The sequence below is a fragment of the Periophthalmus magnuspinnatus genome, chromosome 12 (assembly GCF_009829125.3).
Source record: "Periophthalmus magnuspinnatus isolate fPerMag1 chromosome 12, fPerMag1.2.pri, whole genome shotgun sequence".
Taxonomy (NCBI): domain Eukaryota; kingdom Metazoa; phylum Chordata; class Actinopteri; order Gobiiformes; family Gobiidae; genus Periophthalmus; species Periophthalmus magnuspinnatus.
The window spans coordinates 18,903,851-18,922,651 of record NC_047137.1 but is presented as its reverse complement, the minus strand read 5'-3'; the positions used below and the strand labels follow the sequence as shown (position 1 = coordinate 18,922,651).

At 49.9% G+C, this 18,801-nt stretch overlaps 2 protein-coding genes across 2 annotated transcripts in view; both read left to right on the top strand.

Annotated features, from left to right (window-relative positions):
• LOC117379334 (serine/threonine-protein kinase B-raf) overlaps positions 1 to 7,710 on the top strand; it is an 8,707-nt gene extending 997 nt beyond the window's left edge. Inside the window, exons 3-13 of the mRNA XM_033976030.2 lie at positions 992 to 1,117; positions 2,366 to 2,502; positions 2,614 to 2,731; positions 2,964 to 3,048; positions 4,065 to 4,241; positions 4,391 to 4,437; positions 5,489 to 5,607; positions 5,909 to 6,040; positions 6,148 to 6,282; positions 6,754 to 6,907; positions 7,490 to 7,710. Coding sequence (XP_033831921.2) covers positions 992 to 1,117; positions 2,366 to 2,502; positions 2,614 to 2,731; positions 2,964 to 3,048; positions 4,065 to 4,241; positions 4,391 to 4,437; positions 5,489 to 5,607; positions 5,909 to 6,040; positions 6,148 to 6,282; positions 6,754 to 6,907; positions 7,490 to 7,512 — 1,253 coding nt within the window. The 3' untranslated portion in view covers positions 7,513 to 7,710. The remainder of the gene's footprint in view (positions 1 to 991; positions 1,118 to 2,365; positions 2,503 to 2,613; positions 2,732 to 2,963; positions 3,049 to 4,064; positions 4,242 to 4,390; positions 4,438 to 5,488; positions 5,608 to 5,908; positions 6,041 to 6,147; positions 6,283 to 6,753; positions 6,908 to 7,489) is intronic.
• Positions 1 to 18,801, top strand: part of LOC117379338 (NACHT, LRR and PYD domains-containing protein 1a allele 5-like) — a 186,619-nt gene that overhangs the window by 162,770 nt on the left and 5,048 nt on the right. The gene's annotated exons all lie outside the window — the stretch shown is intronic.

The window sequence follows — 18,801 nt, the reverse complement described above, 5'->3', positions numbered from 1 at the left end:
CAAACTACTGCATTTGAGCTGTTAAAAATGAAGTCAAGTTTTAGGAAAAGGTATTTTGTTTTTTTGGTTAAATTTAGCGTTTGGGGACAGGTTTGACAATCGGGTCTTGGCAGAAGTGTGCTGTGAACAAAATTACACCTCAGAGCAGTAGCAGGAGTAGGAGTAGTTGTTGTTGTACTATTAGCAGTAGTAGCAGCACTGATAGTAGTATAAGCAGTAGTATTAGTAGTAGAAGTAGTAGTTGTAGTAGTAGCGATGGTAGCAGTAGCAGCAGTGAGTCGTTGCAGTAGTAGTTACAGTAGCAGTAGCAGCATTAGCATTAGCATTAGTTAGCTTGGATGATGTTGTTTAGTCTGCTCTTACCCACAGCTAACAGTAGCAGTATTAGCAGCATTAGTAGCATTAGCAATAGCAGCATTAGCAATTGGCATTAGCATTAGTTAGCTTGGATGATGTTGTTTTATTGTTCTCTTGCTCGCAGTAGCAGCAGTAGTCGTAGCAGTATTAGCAGCATTAGCATTAGCAGCATTAGCATTAGTTAGCTTTGGTGATGTTGTTTTATTGTTTTCTTGCCCACATCTGTAGTAGTAGTTACAGTAGCAGTAGCAGTATTAGTAGCCTTAGCAGTATCAGCAGCATTAGCATAAGTTAGCTTGGGTGATGTTTTATTGTTCTCTTGTCCACATCTGTAGTAGTAGTTACAGTAGGAGTAGCAGCAGTATTCGTAGCAGTATTAGCAGTATTAGCATTAGCATTAGTTAGCTTTGGTGATGTTGTTTTATTGTTTTCTTGCCCAAATCTGTAGTAGTAGTTACAGTAGCAGTAGCAGCAGTATTGGCAACATTAGCATTAGCAGCATTAGCATAAGTTAGCTTAGGCGATGTTGTTATATTGTTTTCTTGTCCACATCTGTAGTAGTAGTTACAGTAGCAGTAGCAGCATTAGCATTAGTTAGCTTGGGTGATGTTGTCTTGTCTGCTCTTGCCCACAGCCGCGCTCTCCGCCCGCCCCTGCCGTCCCTGCGTCCGGAAGCAGCGCACCCGGACGTCCAGCCCTCTCCTTTACTCCTTCCCCAATGACATAGTGTTTGATTTCGAGCCTGAGCCAGACTTCGGAGGTAGTTAGGCGTTTGTGAATCACCACCTTCTCTGTGTCCTGTGCGATCACCAAGTCTTCTCACTGCAGTAGTATCTGTAGTAGTAGTAATAGTAGTAGTAGTATTTTCATGTGTCACCTTCTCTCACCACTTTTGATGTGTTTTGATTTGGGGGTTTGAATTCTTCTGTCAATCAAAAAAAAAAAAATCTATTTCGGTTTCCAAACTTGCTGAAGGGATTTTCCACAAAGTTAGCAAACATTTGTAGAGTCGCTCTAGCGTAACCTGAGCTGGGACCGGTCAGAATCCTCAGGGGGAGTCCGAGGTTTAACTGTCCGACTCCAGACGTGTCGACCGGGACTGTGTCTGAATGTCCACATCACTCCTACAGGGGGCGCTCTTCAGGGGTCACGCCGTTTATAGTGACGTCTGATGTCAAGTGAGTGAAAAAGTAGCAGACATTGGTGGTCACTAGAACAGTCAGTATTGACCACAATGCATTGCGAGAGTGAGGGAAACGACAGCAGACAGTAACACGGCTGAATGAAGCAGTTGGACTAGTGGCCACTCACTGGTACTGCAACGAAACAGTGTCCAGAAAGGATTTTTCTAATAGAGCACAATGTAATCACAAATATGTTCAGCTGACGGGGACTGACGGGGCACCTACAACTTTCACAACAGTTGAATTTTGTGGCGATTTTTTCCCATGAAATAGGTAAAGTCTCATGGGGGAAAAGACATTCGGACACGGCCCTGGCTCAGGTTTAACGTCTGTGTTTTTTCTGGACCTCAAATCAAACAAACTGTTGTTGTCAAAGGAGTTTGTGGAGAATCCCTCAGACTGAAGATCATGGCTCCTGATCACTGCATGAGACCAGAGCCGATCTACAGCGCTCAGGTCCAAGACCTGTTTAGTCCCGGTTTAGTCCCGGTTTAGTCCTGGTTTTAGTCCCGGTTTAGTCCTGTATAGTCTGGGTTTAGTTTAGTCCCTGATTCATTCCTTGTTAATTCCTTGTTTACACTTGATTTAGTCTTAGTTTAGTCCTGCTTTAATCCTGGTCTAGTCCTGGTTTAGTCCTGGTCTAGTCGTGGTTTAGTTTTGGTCTAGTCCTGGTTTAGTCCTGTTTTAGTCCTGGTCTAGTCCTGTTTTAGTCCTGGTTTAGTCCTGGTTTAGTCCTGGTCTAGTCCTGGTCTAGTCCTGGTCCTGGTCTAGTCCTGGTCCTGGTCTAGTCCTGGTCTGGTTCACCCTCCTCTTCTCCTCTTCAGGTTCTACCTCAGGTCTTTCTGCGACTCCTCCTGCTTCTCTTCCTGGTTCACTCACAAACGTGAAAATGCCCCAGAAGTCTCCCTGCCAGCAGAGGGAGCGCAAGAGCTCGTCCTCCTCCGAAGACCGCAATAAGATGGTACAGTCTGATACGACAGAACCACGACAGAACTACAACAGAAACACACCAGAACCATGACAGAAACACACCAGAACTGCTGTTTTTTTAAATCATTGTTTTGTTGTTCAGAAAACGTTGGGTCGGCGCGACTCGAGCGACGACTGGGAGATCCCCGAGGGGCAGATCACTCTGGGGCAGCGCATCGGCTCCGGCTCGTTTGGAACCGTCTTCAAAGGGAAGTGGCACGGTAAGGCCACAGGGGGCGGGACTGAGGCACGGTAATGCCACAGGGGGCGGGACTGAGGCACGATAAGGCCACAGGGGGCGGGACTGAGGCACGATAAGGCCACAGGGGGCAAACGTAAATGTTTATTGTTTGTATTGTCACTGTCTTCGTCTGTTTTAAAAATGAACCGTGAGTCCAGAATAAAGATGAGCGGAGTTTCTCGTCTGCTCTGACTCGTGTCGTGTTTTTTCAGGCGACGTCGCGGTGAAGATGTTGAACGTCACGGCTCCGACTCCTCAGCAGCTGCAGGCCTTTAAGAACGAAGTGGGCGTGCTCAGGTCTGCCTTTTGTCTGGACATGACGCTGCACATGACATCACATGATTCATACATGAACCAAGAAGCAGAAAATGAAGTGAAAAAAAAAGTGATGAAGTATAGAAAAGTGTTAAGTGTAGAGTTTGAGGTTAAGGTTTGGTTAAGTTTAGAGTTAGGAAAATGTTTTGGGCAGTGAACATGCTACAAACCTTATCTCAACTTACACTTGAAAGATGTAAAGATTAAAGAAAAGATTAACTCGCTCCTGATTGGCTCTTTGGTTGCTATGATACTTGCTGTCAGAATCCCTGCTCCGGCCTCGATGAGCTTCATCTGGAGCTGAAGCTGTGACACTCAGTCACTTCTTTACCGTCTGTGGCACTAACCCTGACGGTTTTCTGTCTCTAATAATTTACCGTAGTGAAGTGTCCTGGACAAACTTCTGATCCTAAATTCAAAGTGAAATCATTGCTGTTGCCAGATTTAAGAAACCAGGATAAAACCAGGATAAAACCAGGTTAAAAAACAGGATAAAACCCAGGATAAAACCAGGTTAAAAAACAGGATAAAACCATGATAAAACCCAGGATAAAACCCAGGATAAAACCAGGATAAAACCCAGGATAAAACCAGGATAAAACCAGAATAAAACCAGGATAAAACCAGGATAAAACCAGAATAAAACCAGGATAAAACCAGGATAAAACCAGGATAAAACCATGATAAAACCCAGGATAAAATCCAGGATAAAACCAGGATAAAACCCAGGATAAAACCAGGATAAAACCAGGATAAAACCAGGATAAAACCAGAATAAAACCAGGATAAAACCAGGATAAAACCAGGATAAAACCATGATAAAACCCAGGATAAAAATAGGATTAAAACCAGGATAAAAACCAGGATAAAAACAGGATAAAACCCAGGATAACCTTTGCTTCGTCACAGATCCATCCTCTTAAATGTGGTATTTTAATAGATCTGTGAAGGTGGAAAAACACGGAGCTAAAAGTTTGTTGTTTCTGATGTTTCTTCAGGAAAACGCGTCACGTGAACATTCTGCTGTTCATGGGCTACACGACCAAACCGCAGCTCGCCATCGTGACCCAGTGGTGTGAGGGCTCCAGCCTGTACCACCACCTCCACATCATCGAGACCAAGTTTGAGATGATCAAACTCATCGACATCGCGCGGCAGACGGCGCAGGGCATGGAGTACGAAACACACGAAACACGCTAAACATGCTAAACACGACAGACACACGGACAAAACACGACAGACATACACACATATAACACACATTTAACACACATGAAACACAAAGTACATTTCCTGTCATAACTTGTGTGTTTGTGTTTTTCAGTTATCTACACGCAAAGTCCATCATCCACAGAGACCTGAAGAGCAACAGTATCCTCCTGTGACACGAAATAAAACCTTAAAGCTCAGCAAAAAGCCTCCTCTGCCTCCTCCTCTGCCTCCTCCTCTGCCTCCTCCTCTGCCTCCTCCTCTGCCTCCTCCCTCGTCTCCTCCTCTGTCTCCTCCTCTGTCTCCTCCCTCGTCTCCTCCTCTGCCTCCTCCCTCATCTCCTCCTCTGCTTCCTCCCTCGTCTCCTCGTTGGTTTCCTCGTTTGTCTCCTCCTCTGCCTCCTCCCTCATCTCCTCCTCTGCTTCCTCCCTCGTCTCCTCGTTTGTTTCCTCGTTTGTCTCCTCGTTTGTCTCCTCCTCTGCCTCCTCGTTTGTCTCCTCCTCTGCCTCCACCCTCGTCTCCTCCTCTGCCTCCTCCCTCGTCTCCTCCTCTGCCTTCTCCCTCGTCTCCTCGTTGGTTTCCTTGTTTGTCTCCTCCCCTGCCTCCTCCCTCATCTCCTCCTCTGCTTCCTCCCTCGTCTCCTCGTTGGTTTCCTCATTTGTCTCCTCCCCTGCCTCCTCCCTCGTCTCCTCGTTGGTTTCCTCGTTTGTCTCCTCCTCTGTCTCCTCCTCTGCCTCCACCCTCGTCTCCTCGTTGGTTTCCTTGTTTGCCTCCTCCTCTGCCTCCTCCCTCATCTCCTCCTCTGCCTCCTCCCTCATCTCCTCCTCTGCCTCCTCCCTCATCTCCTCCTCTGCCTCCTCCCTCGTCTCCTTGTTGGTTTCCTCGTTGGTTTCCTTGTTTGTCTCCTCCTCTGTCTCCTCCTCTGCCTCCACCCTCGTCTCCTCGTTGGTTTCCTTGTTTGCCTCCTCCTCTGCCTCCTCCCTCATCTCCTCCTCTGCCTCCTCCCTCATCTCCTCCTCTGCCTCCTCCCTCATCTCCTCCTCTGCCTCCTCCCTCGTCTCCTTGTTGGTTTCCTCGTTGGTTTCCTTGTTTGTCTCCTCCTCTGCCTCCTCCCTCATCTCCTCCTCTGCCTCCTCCTCCTCTGCCTCCTCCCTCATCTCCTCCTCTGCCTCCTCCTCCTCTGCCTCCTCGTGGTTTCCTCAGCTCCTCTCAGACATCTTTCTTCATGAAGACTTGACGGTGAAGATCGGAGACTTCGGTCTGGCCACAGTAAAGTCTCGCTGGAGCGGCTCTCATCAGTTTGAGCAGCTGTCCGGCTCCATTCTGTGGATGGTACGTCGTCTCTGACCTTCTGACCTTCTCTGACCATCTCTGCTGACATCACCCACGCTCCACACGACAGTCCTCCATAAATACACAAAAACATGATACAAACTGTGCACTATGACGCGACAAACCTGGTGTGATGTGTAGGAGTTTCATTAGTGCTCTGAAGGGGAGGGGCTTAGCACAGAGAGCAAAGGCATAGAAGTAAAGTACTCCCTCTTTAATGTATTTCATTTAACTCCCACACAAACCCCATCCGTCACACTGTTGCTCCATTTAAACTGTGACCTCTGACCTCTGACCTCAGGCTCCAGAGGTCATCCGGCTCCAGGACAAAAACCCGTACAGTTTCCAGTCGGACGTTTACGCCTTTGGGATCGTCCTGTACGAGCTCATGTCCGGAGCCCTGCCCTACTCCAACATCAACAACAGAGACCAGGTACTCCCCCTCGTTTAGGTACTCCCCTCTGCCCTCTAGTCCTGGTCCCGGTCCAGTCCTGGCCTAAACCCGGTCCAGTCCCGGTCTAAACCTGGTCTCTGTTGCAGATCATCTTCATGGTGGGCAGGGGGTACCTGTCTCCTGACCTCAGTAAGATTCGCAGTAACTGTCCCAAAGCGATGAAGAGGCTGATGGCCGAGTGCCTGAAGAAGAAGAGAGAGGAGCGCCCCCTATTTCCACAGGTGTGAATACTACTACTACTATGAGTACTACTAAAACCACGAGTACTACTACTACTACTACTACCACCCCACTGTATGTGACCAACCCAAGCAGCTGTTGCTATGGAGATGATCAACAGGACAGAGACAGTTTTATAAAATGTCTGAAATGGTCATTTTGACATTAACTTCATATAAAAAAATACATTTATATTTAGCTCTCTCTCTCCTCCACTTCCTTCTCCCTCTCTCTCCCCTTCTCTCTCTCTCTTCTCTCTTCTCTCTTCACTCTCCTCTTCTGTCTCTCCCCCTCTCCTCCTCTCTCCCTCTCTTCCTCTCTTCTCTTCTGTTTCTCCTCTCCCTCTATCCCCCTCTCCTCCTCTCTCTCCTTCTCTCTTCTCATCTGTTTCTCCTCTCTCTCCTCCTCTCTCCTCCCTCCTCTCTCTCCTCCTCTCCCCCCCCCCCCTCCTCTCTCCCCCCTCCCTCGCTCAGATCCTGGCGTCCATCGAGCTCTTGGCGCGCTCTCTCCCTAAGATCCACCGCAGCGCCTCAGAACCGTCTCTGAATCGTGCCGGGTTCCAGACCGAGGACTTCAGCCTTTACGCCTGCGCATCGCCCAAGACGCCAATCCAGGCCGGCGGATACGGTGAGTCCTACTTTACGCCGGGCGGAGGGATACGGTGAGTCCTACTTTACGCCAGGCGGAGGGATACGGTGAGTCCTACTTTACGCCAGGCGGAGGGATACGGTGAGCCCTACTTTACGCCGGGCGGAGGGATACGGTGAGTCCTACTTTACGCCAGGACGGAGGGATACGGTGAGTCCTACTTTACCCCGGGCGGAGGGATACGGGGATACGGTGAGCCCTACTTTACGCCGGGCGGAGGGATACGGTGAGCCCTACTTTACGCCGGGCGGAGGGATACGGTGAGCCCTACTTTACGCCGGGCGGAGGGATACGGTGAGCCCTACTTTACGCCGGGCGGAGGGATACGGTGAGTCCTACTTTACGCCGGGCGGAGGGATACGGTGAGTCCTACTTTACGCCGGGCGGAGGGATACGGTGAGTCCTACTTTACGCCGGGCGGAGGGATACGGTCAGTCCTACTTTACCCCGGGCGGAGGGATACGGTCAGTCCTACTTTACCCCGGGCGGAGGGATACGGTGAGGGGAGACTCAGAGAATTGTCTTTTAAAATCTAATTCCCTCTTTCCTTTTTGTTTCCAGGGGAGTTTTCGGCGTTCAAGTAGAAGTCCTCCACAGAATCCTTCACAAAATCCTCCAAAAAACTCCAAACGAAGCTCCGACGTGGAATCTGCGGCGCTTTCCCACGAACTGAGCCAGAGTCCAGAGACACGGGGCCGCGCTCGGAAAAAACTTGAAAGATTGTTCTCAAACCATTCGGAATCTCTGTTTTTAGAGAGCTTTTGGGGAAAAGGAGAAAGAAGGAGCGACAAGGGAGACTCTGGGAGGGAGGGGAGGGAGGAGATGAAGAGGAGGAGACGAGAGGAGGAGACGAGAGGAGGAGACGAGAGGAGGAGACGAGAGGAGGAGACGAGAGGAGGAGACGAGGAGGAGGAGAGGGCCATGTTTACATTATATGAGTTTATCATTATAACATAAACTGAATTAGTCCAAATATCCAAACTTCCCCATGTTAAGTTTAGTCCTGGTTTAGTCCTGGTTTAGTCCTGGTTCAGTCCTGGTTTAGTCCTGGTTTAGTCCTGGTTTAGTCCTGGCTTAGTCCTGGCTTAGTCCTGTTTAGTCCGGGTTTAGTCCGGGTTTAAGTGCACTTTTCTCACTTTTTTCACTGATCATTTCGATTTAAATATGAAAAACTGGAAATTGATCATGAGAAAAAACGTGTCTGACCATTTCAGCCAACAAGCCCGGGCGTTCCCTCCTCCTCCACCTCCTCCTCCTCCTCCTTCACCTCCTCCTCTCCTCTGGTTCTCTTCCTCATCTCTGTTCCTCATCCTTCTTTCCTCCTCCTTTCCTCTCTCTCTTCTCCTCTCGTCTGGTTCTCTCTTCCTCCTCATTTCCTTTCCTCCTCCTCTGGTTCTCTCTTCCTCCTCATTTCCTTTCCTCCTCCTCTGGTTCTCTCTTCCTCCTCTCTGCTCCTCCTCCTCCTCGACTCCTCCTTCTACTCCTCCTTCTCTCCATCAGCTCAGCGTTTATTTATTTGCACTGTTGTTTCCTGGTTTCTGCTGTTTTTTTTTTTTTTTTGTTAATATAGTCTCGGGCGCAAGTCAATGGGAGCAGACGACTACTACTACTACTACTACTACTACTACTACTACTACTACTACTACTACTACTACTACTACTACTACTACTACTACTACTACTACTACTACTACTACTACTACTACTACTACTACTACTGTACTACACCTACACTACTCCTACCTCTGAGCACAGCTGGTTTTAGTCCAGTTCATTCTGAGCGTCCTAATGACTCACCATGATGAGTTTAGAAGAGCTTTTTCACAGCTCTGACACTTAAGCTAACAGAAACTAGCATGCTAACCACACACTTCCTGATTCTCGGACAATGAAGCGATTTATCATTTCAGACAGTACACGGCGGACTGAGCTGCTCATAAGACATCTGAGGCAAAAGACACGGCCCAGATGAACTTAAACGGCCCACTTTAACTTAAAGGGCCCACTTTAACTTAAAGGGCCCACATTAACGTGACGGCCCATATCTCTGTCCTGATGTTTCCTCGTCACACAGACCTGGAGTTGTGTTTTGTTTCATTCTCACATGTTTAACACACAAACCTGCAGATTTAGGCTGAAAACACTCTGTTCCACCTTGTGATGTCATCGTGTGGTGATACAGGAAGTGCTCCACTGTGTTTTTAAACTCCACACACCTTCATTTATAGAATCATTTGTTTCATTTCAGTCCTGGAGTTGTCACTTATCTCGACTGAACTAAAGGTAAAAGGAGGAGTTAATGTGAAAACGACCACTTGATGACATCACAAGGTGGAACAGAGCGTTTTGAGCTTTGAGTGATCCTTTGTTATAGTCTGTTTACATCTCGAAACATGTGTGAATGAAACAAAACACAAAGCTTCATTTAGTCCTGGTCTAGTCCTGGTCTAGTCCTGCTCTAGTCCTGCTCTAGTCCTGGTCTAGTCCTGGTCTAGTCCTGGTTCCAGGTGTGTTCTTGAGCTTAAAGGGCCGGTGTGTGCCGTGGGCAGATCCCTGGATGACCTAAACTCTCGTGTAGTGGTGTCTGCTCCTGCTCTTGTGGCTGGCCCTCTGTACAGCAGGCCTGCACACTCTTATTTATGGACCAACGTCTGTTTTGGGTTTTTTTTTTTAAAGATGAAATGTTGGGTTTTATTTTGAAGGTGGGGTTTTACTTTGTGCACTTTTGTGGGTGGAGACACATGCCTTTTATTTTGAAGGAGAGGAAGTGGAGGTGTTTGACTGTGAATCTCTCGTCCTCTTTGGGCCTTCGGCGGCTCCGGGCGTCGCTCCGTCGGGACACGACACCGACGAGCGAACGACACCAACGACACGGGACTTTTCTGAAGGTTTTAGTTTGTGGAATGTGATGATGTCATAGCACAGACTGTACATATCTCTGGACACAGCTAACACGCTAGCTAACACGCTAGCCAACACGCTCTACATGATCCTGGGGTTTTTATTTCACTATTGTGTCTGTAAATCAACATATGAACATTAATAACAGACAAATCAGGTCCTTCTTTCCCCGAGGTCGCTCCTGTTAGCGTTAGCATTAGCGTTAGCAACAGGTTTGATTGACAGCGTTGCTAAGCGGTGTGGGCGTGAACATCCTCTCTCCTGATTGGCTCTTTGTTTTTGGAGCGCTCATTTCCAAACGTGGCTCCTCTTTGGCCTCTGTCTGAAGCCGTGGCGTCGCTTCTGTTCTTCAGGCTGTGCTCCGCCCCCCCGTCTGACGCTATGACATCATCACAGCTCCTCGGTGTTTTTAAAGTCCGCTCACCTTCTCACTGTGGGCTCTGTGTTTTTAGTCTGATACAAACGGCTGCAGATTTAGAGACGCCATCGTTTTAACTTAGTCCTGATTTAGTCCTGACTTAGTCCCGGTTCAGTCCTGTTTTTTGGTGTTAGATTCCGACGGAGCGACGCCATTTAAGCTGGAAGTTGGAAGTTTTTCCGGATCCCGGCACATTCCTCTGCTCCTGCCTGCACCTTACCCCGATTCTGTTCCAAAATCTCCAAAATATTTAAAACAAACTGTAAATATGTGTAAAAAGCAACGTGTGCGTGGGCATGAAGAGAAAGACTGAGACCTGGTCTGGACCTGGTTCAAGGTCTTGGACCGGGTCTGTATCTGACCTGGTTTAGTCCTGGTTTAGACCTGGTTTAGACCTGGTTTAGTCCTGATTTAGACCTGGTTTAGACCTGGTTTAGACCTGGTTTAGTCCTGGTTTAGACCTGGTTTAGACCTGGTTTAGTCCTGATTTAGACCTGGTTTAGACCTGGTTTAGACCTGGTTTAGTTCTTGGACCTCGTCTGTGTCTGACCTGGTTTTAAATGAGTGATGTCATCATGAGTCATGTGACCTGCATCACAAACGTTGCTTTCGTCTTTATTTTGCCTGAACCTTTCGTTCTTTTGCCTGAAATGTTCCGCACTGTGGCATTAACAGTTTCTCCCTTCATAAACCTGCACTCGTACTCTTAAGAGGACCACCGCCTCTCCACAGATCTGAGCTGCTGTGGAACATTTCAGGCAGTAACATCTCCATGGAGACCAGCAGGGGGCTCAGGGACTGTCCACCAGAAAAGTGACACAGTGCAGCTTTAATTATGACAAAAACATTCAGGAGCCGTGATGACGTCCTCACTTTGAATCTGGGTTTGACACTGAGCCCGGTCCAGACCCGGTCCAGACTCTGGACTCGGTCCTGTCCAGACTCTGGACTCGGTCCTGTCCAGACCCGGTCCAGACTCTGGACTTGGTCCTGTCCGGGCTTTGGGCTGTAGACTTGGCTTTGGTTTTGGATGTGTGTGTATTTAAGGTTGTACAGTGAATATGACAAACAGAAAACATTAAAGATGTGCATGAGGCTGTGTGTGCGCTCACTCTGTACACACACACACACACACACACAGAGTCAAGTGTCCTGCTCGAGGGCACAGTCACACTGTTCACACTGCCACCCTGTGGGTCAGAGCGGGACTTGAACCTCTGACCCTGGATGTGACGCTCGTCTGACGCCTTCAGCCTGAAACGTCCAAACTCCACTGAACCAAAGGTCAAAGGTCACCTGTCACATGATGACATCACGAGGTGGAGTGTGTTCAGTCTGAGGTCTGCTCTTTAAACACACGGTTTGTCTGAGGTGAGTCGATACTTTAGATTTACTTGAGTAACTTTTGAATACAGTTGTAGTTTTCAGACCTCATACTTTTACTCGAGTACTTTATCATCAGTGTAACTGTAGAGCAAACAGTACTCAAGTAAAAATAAAGTTACTTCAAAATAATATTACTCGAGTACAAGTACAAAGGAGTGGTCCAAGAAATGACTCAAGTAAGAGTAAAAAAGTATTTGTGAAAAGTACTGCTCAAGTAAAAGTAACAAAGAGTCGGGCGTGACGTCAGATTCATCATTTTGGAAAATGAAACAAAACATGAAATAAAACTGCACTTTTACTCAAGTAAAGACACTTACATAAAAATAAGAAGTAAAAGTACTGAGGGGGGGGGGGCAGATAATAAATGTCTTTAACCAGAGTGACCAGAGCTCCTCCCTCAGTCTGACCTCTGACCTCTGACCTGTGTCTGATGGAAACAGGACGAAATCAAAGTATTAGATTTAAATAAAGTCCAGACTCCACAGACGTGACTCGGCTCCGGTTCTGTCCCTGTCTGTCTCTGTGTCTGTCTCTGTCTGTCTGTCTCTGTCTCTGTCCCTGTCTCTGTCTCTGTCTCTGTCCCCGTCCTGTCCCTGTCTGTCCCTCTCTGTCCCTGTCTGTCTCTGTCTCTGTCTCTGTCCCCGTCCTGTCCTTGTCCTGACTCCGGTCCACGCTCCGCTCCGTGTTTTCCGTGTCTCCTAAATGCTGCTCTGTGATTGGCTCCTGATCCGAGTCTCGTCAGGAAGAACGACTCTGTGTCTGAGGCCGAGCACAAACAGATTTAGCCCAGATTCACCCGGAGCGGCCCGGAACGACGCGGATTAAACACGTTTCCCACAGAACAATAAAGACCCGGGCCCGACTTTACGCACAGAGGAGGAACAGAGGAGGAGCAGAGGAGGAACAGAGGAGGAGCAGAGGAGGAGCAGAGGAGGCGCCCGGAGGAGAACAGAGGAGCAGAGGAGGCGATATTGAGCCGAGAGAGAGCCTCCTGCGCGGGGCAGAGAGAACAGGAGGAACAGGAGGAGCAGAGGCAGCAGGAGCAGCAGGAGCAGCAGGAGGAGCAGGAGGAGCTGTTCCTGCGGGGCTGTTTTTTCTTGCTTCTATTTTCGTCCGTGTTTGTTGCGCCTCGTGCATCAGGTGAGTCTTATGTTTGAGCTCGAGCTGCACCTGGTGTAAAAAGAGCCGGCTCAACGGCTCTTTAACGGCTCTTTAACGGCTCCGGGGGAGGGGGGGGGGGGATAACCACTCTGCCACAGTCTGCCGTTGACCTGAGGTTGTGTGTGTGTTGTGTGTTTGTTGTGTGTGTGTTTGTTGTGTGTGTGTTGTGTGTTTGTTGTGTGTTTGTTGTGTGTGTGTTGTGTTTGTTGTGTGTTGTGTGTTTGTTGTGTGTTGTGTGTTTGTTGTGTGTTGTGTTTGTTCTGTGTGTGTTTGTTGTGTGTGTGTTGTGTGTTGTGTGTTTGTTGTGTGTTGTGTGTTTGTTGTGTTTGTTGTGTGTTTGTTGTGTGTTGTGTGTTTGTTGTGTGTTTGTTGTGTGTTGTGTGTTTGTTGTGTGTTTGTTGTGTGTTGTGTGTTTGTTGTGTGTTTGTTGTGTGTTGTTCTTTTGAAACATGACTCTGAGTCTCATCCAAGATTCTCTGGCTCCAAAGTGAAACAGCTGCAGGAGCATCAGCAGAGGGCGCTGTGTCCAACAGAGACACTGTCCTGATGTGTCTGTGTGTCCAACAGAGACACTGTCCTGATGTGTCTGTGTGTCCAACAGAGACACTGTCCTGATGTGTCTGTGTGTCCAACAGAGACACTGTCCTGATGTGTCTCTGTCTCAGTTGGAGACACATCGAGTCTTTTCTTCAGTATCGAGACGTCTCCTCCGAGGACTCGGAGCCAAAATGTGATGAGTCCAAACCTGAGCTGGTTTATCGTTGTGTTTCTTTGTTTCAGTGAGATGCTCGACCCGGGACCGGCCCCGCCCCTCAGCCCCAGAGCATGATGGGAAAGTGAGTCCTTCTGCCCCAGAGGATGATGGGAATGTGCCGTGGGAGGAGGAAGGTGGTGGCGGCTCTGGCCCTGCTCTTTGTCCCCGCCCTCGCCTGGATTTACCTGTCAGCGGTGGGATTTCAGGGTGAGGACGAGACCGGGACGAGACCGGGGACGAGACAGAGGAGAGACGGGGACGAGACAGAGGAGAGACCGGGACGAGACCGGGACGAGACCGGGGACGAGACCGGGGACGAGACCGGGGCGAGACCGGGGACGAGACTCTGACTAGACCCGGAGACTGGACCTTGGACGTTTCAGTGTCTGTAAATGACACTTTTTGAAGAGACGTGTCCAGATATGTCCAGCTGTGGACGGTCTAACTCCTGGTCTCTTTCAGTGCGGTCGCTGTCGCCGCTGGAGCCGCTGTCCTCCGTGGCCGTAGGGGGCGTCAGTGAGCGTCAGGCCCTGGAGCTGCGCGTGAGAGCCGTGGAAGAAGAGAACCGGCTCCTGAGACGGGAGCTGAGCCGGACCCCCAAGACCCCGCACAAAACCGGACTAAACCAGGGACTAAACCTGAGCCCGGACCCGGAGCAGAACCGGACCAGGACTCCGGGCCGGTCCAGGGCTCAGTCGGAGGAGGGGACCGGGGACAGTGAAACGCAGAAGGCGGGACACAGGGGCGGGGCCAACAGCTCCGACTGCAGCCAACAGCCCGCCGTCGACAAGTGCGAGGTAACTGTGGTTCTATGAGGCTCAGAGGACGATGAGGTTTGAATGAGGTCGTCCACGTCTGTGTAATCTAGAGATCTCTCCTGCGCCCTATGCAAATCCTCTTTACAGTCAGCAGTACGAGCCTGTACGAGGCTCCGCCCACAGGCCTACATCACCCACGCTCCATCAATACACAAAAAGATACAAACTGTGCACTATGACGTAACAAACCTGGTGTGATGTGCAGGAGTTTCATTAGTGCTCTGAAGGGGAGGGGCTTAGCACAGAGAGCAAAGGGAGGAGAGACTCAGAGACAAAAACAAAAGTGAAACTTATAAAACGTGTTCATACGATGTTTTGTGTAAATAAAACATTTTAAAAACAACAAAAGGAAACACTGAGATTTAAATGTTGCAGACGATCCACGTGGCGATCGTCTGCGCCGGATACAACGCCAGCAGAGACGTGGTCACGCTCGTCAAGTCTGTGCTGTTCCACAGGTCAGACTCTGGAGTGTGCGTGTTCTCTCTGTGTCTGTGGAGTTTGCGTGTTCTCTCTGTGTCTGTGGAGTTTGCGTGTTCTCTCTGTGTCTGTGGAGTTTGCGTGTTCTCTCTGTGTCTGTGGAGTTTGCGTGTTCTCTCTGTGTCTGTGTGGAGTTTGCGTGTTCTCTCTGTGTCTGTGTGGAGTTTGTGTGTTCTCTCTGTGTCTGTGTGGAGTTTGCGTGTTCTCTCTGTGTCTGTGTGCAGTTTGCGTGTTCTCTCTGTGTCTGTGGAGTTTGCGTGTTCTCTCTGTGTCTGTGTGGAGTTTGTGTGTTCTCTCTGTGTCTGTGTGGAGTTTGCGTGTTCTCTCTGTGTCTGTGTGCAGTTTGCGTGTTCTCTCTGTGTCTGTGGAGTTTGCGTGTTCTCTCTGTGTCTGTGGAGTTTGCGTGTTCTCTCTGTGTCTGTGGAGTTTGCGTGTTCTCTCTGTGTCTGTGTGGAGTTTGCGTGTTCTCTGTGTGGAGTTTGTGTGTTCTCTCTGTGTCTGTGGAGTTTGCGTGTTCTCTCTGTGTCTGTGGAGTTTGCGTGTTCTCTCTGTGTCTGTGTGGAGTTTGCGTGTTCTCTCTGTGTCTGTGTGGAGTTTGCGTGTTCTCTCTGTGTCTGTGTGGAGTTTGCGTGTTCTCTCTGTGTCTGTGTGCAGTTTGCGTGTTCTCTCTGTGTCTGTGGAGTTTGCGTGTTCTCTCTGTGTCTGTGTGCAGTTTGCGTGTTCTCTCTGTGTCTGTGTGGAGTTTGCGTGTTCTCTCTGTGTCTGTGTGCAGTTTGCGTGTTCTCTCTGTGTCTGTGGAGTTTGCGTGTTCTCTCTGTGTCTGTGGAGTTTGCGTGTTCTCTCTGTGTCTGTGTGGAGTTTGCGTGTTCTCTGTGTGGAGTTTGTGTGTTCTCTCTGTGTCTGTGGAGTTTGCGTGTTCTCTCTGTGTCTGTGTGCAGTTTGCGTGTTCTCTCTGTGTCTGTGGAGTTTGCGTGTTCTCTCTGTGTCTGTGGAGTTTGCGTGTTCTCTCTGTGTCTGTGTGGAGTTTGCGTGTTCTCTGTGTGGAATTTGCGTGTTCTCTCTGTGGAGTTTGTGTGTTCTCTCTGTGTCTGTGTGGAATTTGCGTGTTCTCTCTGTGTCTGTGTGCAGTTTGCGTGTTCTCTCTGTGTCTGTGTGCAGTTTGCGTGTTCTCTCTGTGTCTGTGTGGAGTTTGCGTGTTCTCTCTGTGTCTGTGTGCAGTTTGCGTGTTCTCTCTGTGTCTGTGGAGTTTGCGTGTTCTCTCTGTGTCTGTGTGCAGTTTGCGTGTTCTCTCTGTGTCTGTGTGCAGTTTGCGTGTTCTCTCTGTGTCTGTGTGCAGTTTGCGTGTTCTCTCTGTGTCTGTGTGCAGTTTGCGTGTTCTCTCTGTGTCTGTGGAGTTTGCGTGTTCTCTCTGTGTCTGTGGAGTTTGCGTGTTCTCTCTGTGTCTGTGGAGTTTGCGTGTTCTCTCTGTGTCTGTGTGGAGTTTGCGTGTTCTCTCTGTGTCTGTGTGCAGTTTGCGTGTTCTCTCTGTGTCTGTGGAGTTTGCTGGTTCTCTCTGTGTCTGTGTGCAGTTTGCGTGTTCTCTCTGTGTCTGTGTGCAGTTTGCGTGTTCTCTCTGCGTCTGTGGAGTTTGCGTGTTCTCTCTGCGTCTGTGTGGAGTTTGCGTGTTCTCTCTGTGTCTGTGTGGAGTTTGCGTGTTCTCTCTGTGTCTGTGTGGAGTTTGCGTGTTCTCACTGTGTCTGTGTGGAGTTTGCGTGTTCTCTCTGTGTCTGTGTGGAGTTTGCGTGTTCTCTCTGTGTCTGTGTGCAGTTTGCGTGTTCTCTCTGTGTCTGTGTGGAGTTTGCGTGTTCTCTCTGTGTCTGTGTGCAGTTTGCGTGTTCTCTCTGTGTCTGTGGAGTTTGCGTGTTCTCTCTGTGTCTGTGTGGAGTTTGCGTGTTCTCTCTGCGTCTGTGGAGTTTGCGTGTTCTCTCTGTGTCTGTGGAGTTTGCGTGTTCTCTCTGTGTCTGTGTGGAGTTTGCGTGTTCTCTCTGCGTCTGTGGAGTTTGCGTGTTCTCACTGTGTCTGTGTGGAGTTTGCGTGTTCTCTCTGTGTCTGTGTGGAGTTTGCGTGTTCTCTCTGTGTCTGTGTGCAGTTTGCGTGTTCTCTCTGTGTCTGTGTGGAGTTTGCGTGTTCTCTCTGTGTCTGTGTGCAGTTTGCGTGTTCTCTCTGTGTCTGTGGAGTTTGCGTGTTCTCTCTGTGTCTGTGTGGAGTTTGCGTGTTCTCTCTGCGTCTGTGGAGTTTGCGTGTTCTCTCTGTGTCTGTGGAGTTTGCGTGTTCTCTCTGTGTCTGTGTGGAGTTTGCGTGTTCTCTCTGCGTCTGTGGAGTTTGCGTGTTCTCTCTGTGTCTGTGTGGAGTTTGCGTGTTCTCTCTGCGTCTGTGGAGTTTGCGTGTTCTCTCTGTGTCTGGGGCTAACGACTCTGCCGTGTCCAGGAGGAACCCTCTGCACTTTCACTTCATCACAGACTCCATCGCTCAGAAGATTCTGTCGTCGCTGTTTCAGTCCTGGATGGTCCCGGCTGTGAAGGTCAACTTCTACGACGGAGACGAGCTCAAGGTCAGATTCACAGACCTGGTCTAGTCCTGGTTTAGTCCTGGTTTAGTCCTGGTTTAGTCCTGGTTCAGTCCTGGTTCAGTCCTGGTTTAGTCCTGGTTCAGTCCTGGTTCAGTCCTGGTTCAGTCCTGGTTTAGTCCTGGTTTAGTCCTGGTTTAGTCCTGGTTCAGTCCTGGTTCTGGTCCGGTTCAGTCTGGTTTAGTCCTGGTTCAGTCCTGGTTTAGTCCTGGTTCTGGTCCGGTTCAGTCTGGTTCAGTCCTGTTCTGGTCCGGTTCAGTCTGGTTCAGTCCTGTTCTGGTCCGTTTCAGTCCGAGGTCTCGTGGATTCCAAACAAACACTACTCTGGGATCTATGGTCTGATGAAGTTGGTCCTGACCAAGACGTTGCCCTTTGACCTCCAGAGGGTCATCGTCCTGGACACTGACATCACCTTCGCCACCGACATCGCAGAACTGTGGGCCGTGTTCCACAAGTTCAGAGGTACTGAGCCGGATGCCCTCCCTGTCACCTCCTCCTCCTCTCACCTCCTCCTCCTCTCTCCTCCTCCTCTCTCCTCCTCCTCTCTCCTCCTCTCACCTCCTCCTCTCACCTCCTCCTCTCACCTCCTCCTCCTCTCTCCTCCTCCTCTCTCCTCCTCCTCTCTCCTCCTCCTCTCACCTCCTCCTCTCACCTCCTCCTCTCACCTCCTCCTCTCTCCTCCTCTCACCTCCTCTCTCCTCCTCTCTCCTCCTCCTCTCTCCTCCTCCTCTCTCCTCCTCTCACCTCCTCCTCTCACCTCCTCCTCTCACCTCCTCTCTCCTCCTCTCACCTCCTCCTCTCTCCTCCTCTCACCTCCTCTCTCCTCCTCTCACCTCCTCCTCTCACCTCCTCCTCTCTCCTCCTCTCTCCTCCTCCTCTCACCTCCTCTCTCCTCCTCTCACCTCCTCCTCTCTCCTCCTCTCACCTCCTCCTCTCACCTCCTCCTCTCTCCTCCTCTCACCTCCTCTCTCCTCCTCCTCTCTCCTCCTCTCACCTCCTCCTCTCACCTCCTCCTCTCACCTCCTCCTCTCTCCTCCTCTCACCTCCTCCTCTCACCTCCTCTCTCCTCCTCTCACCTCCTCCTCTCTCCTCTCTCCTCCTCTCACCTCCTCCTCTCTCCTCCTCTCACCTCCTCTCTCCTCCTCTCACCTCCTCTCTCCTCCTCCTCTCACCTCCTCCTCCCTCCTCCTCTCACCTCCTCCTCTCTCCTCCTCTCACCTCCTCTCACCTCCTCCTCTCTCCTCCTCCTCTCTCCTCCTCAGGGCAGCAGGTTCTTGGTTTGGTGGAGAATCAGAGCGACTGGTATTTGGGGAATTTGTGGAAGAATCACCGACCGTGGCCTGCGCTCGG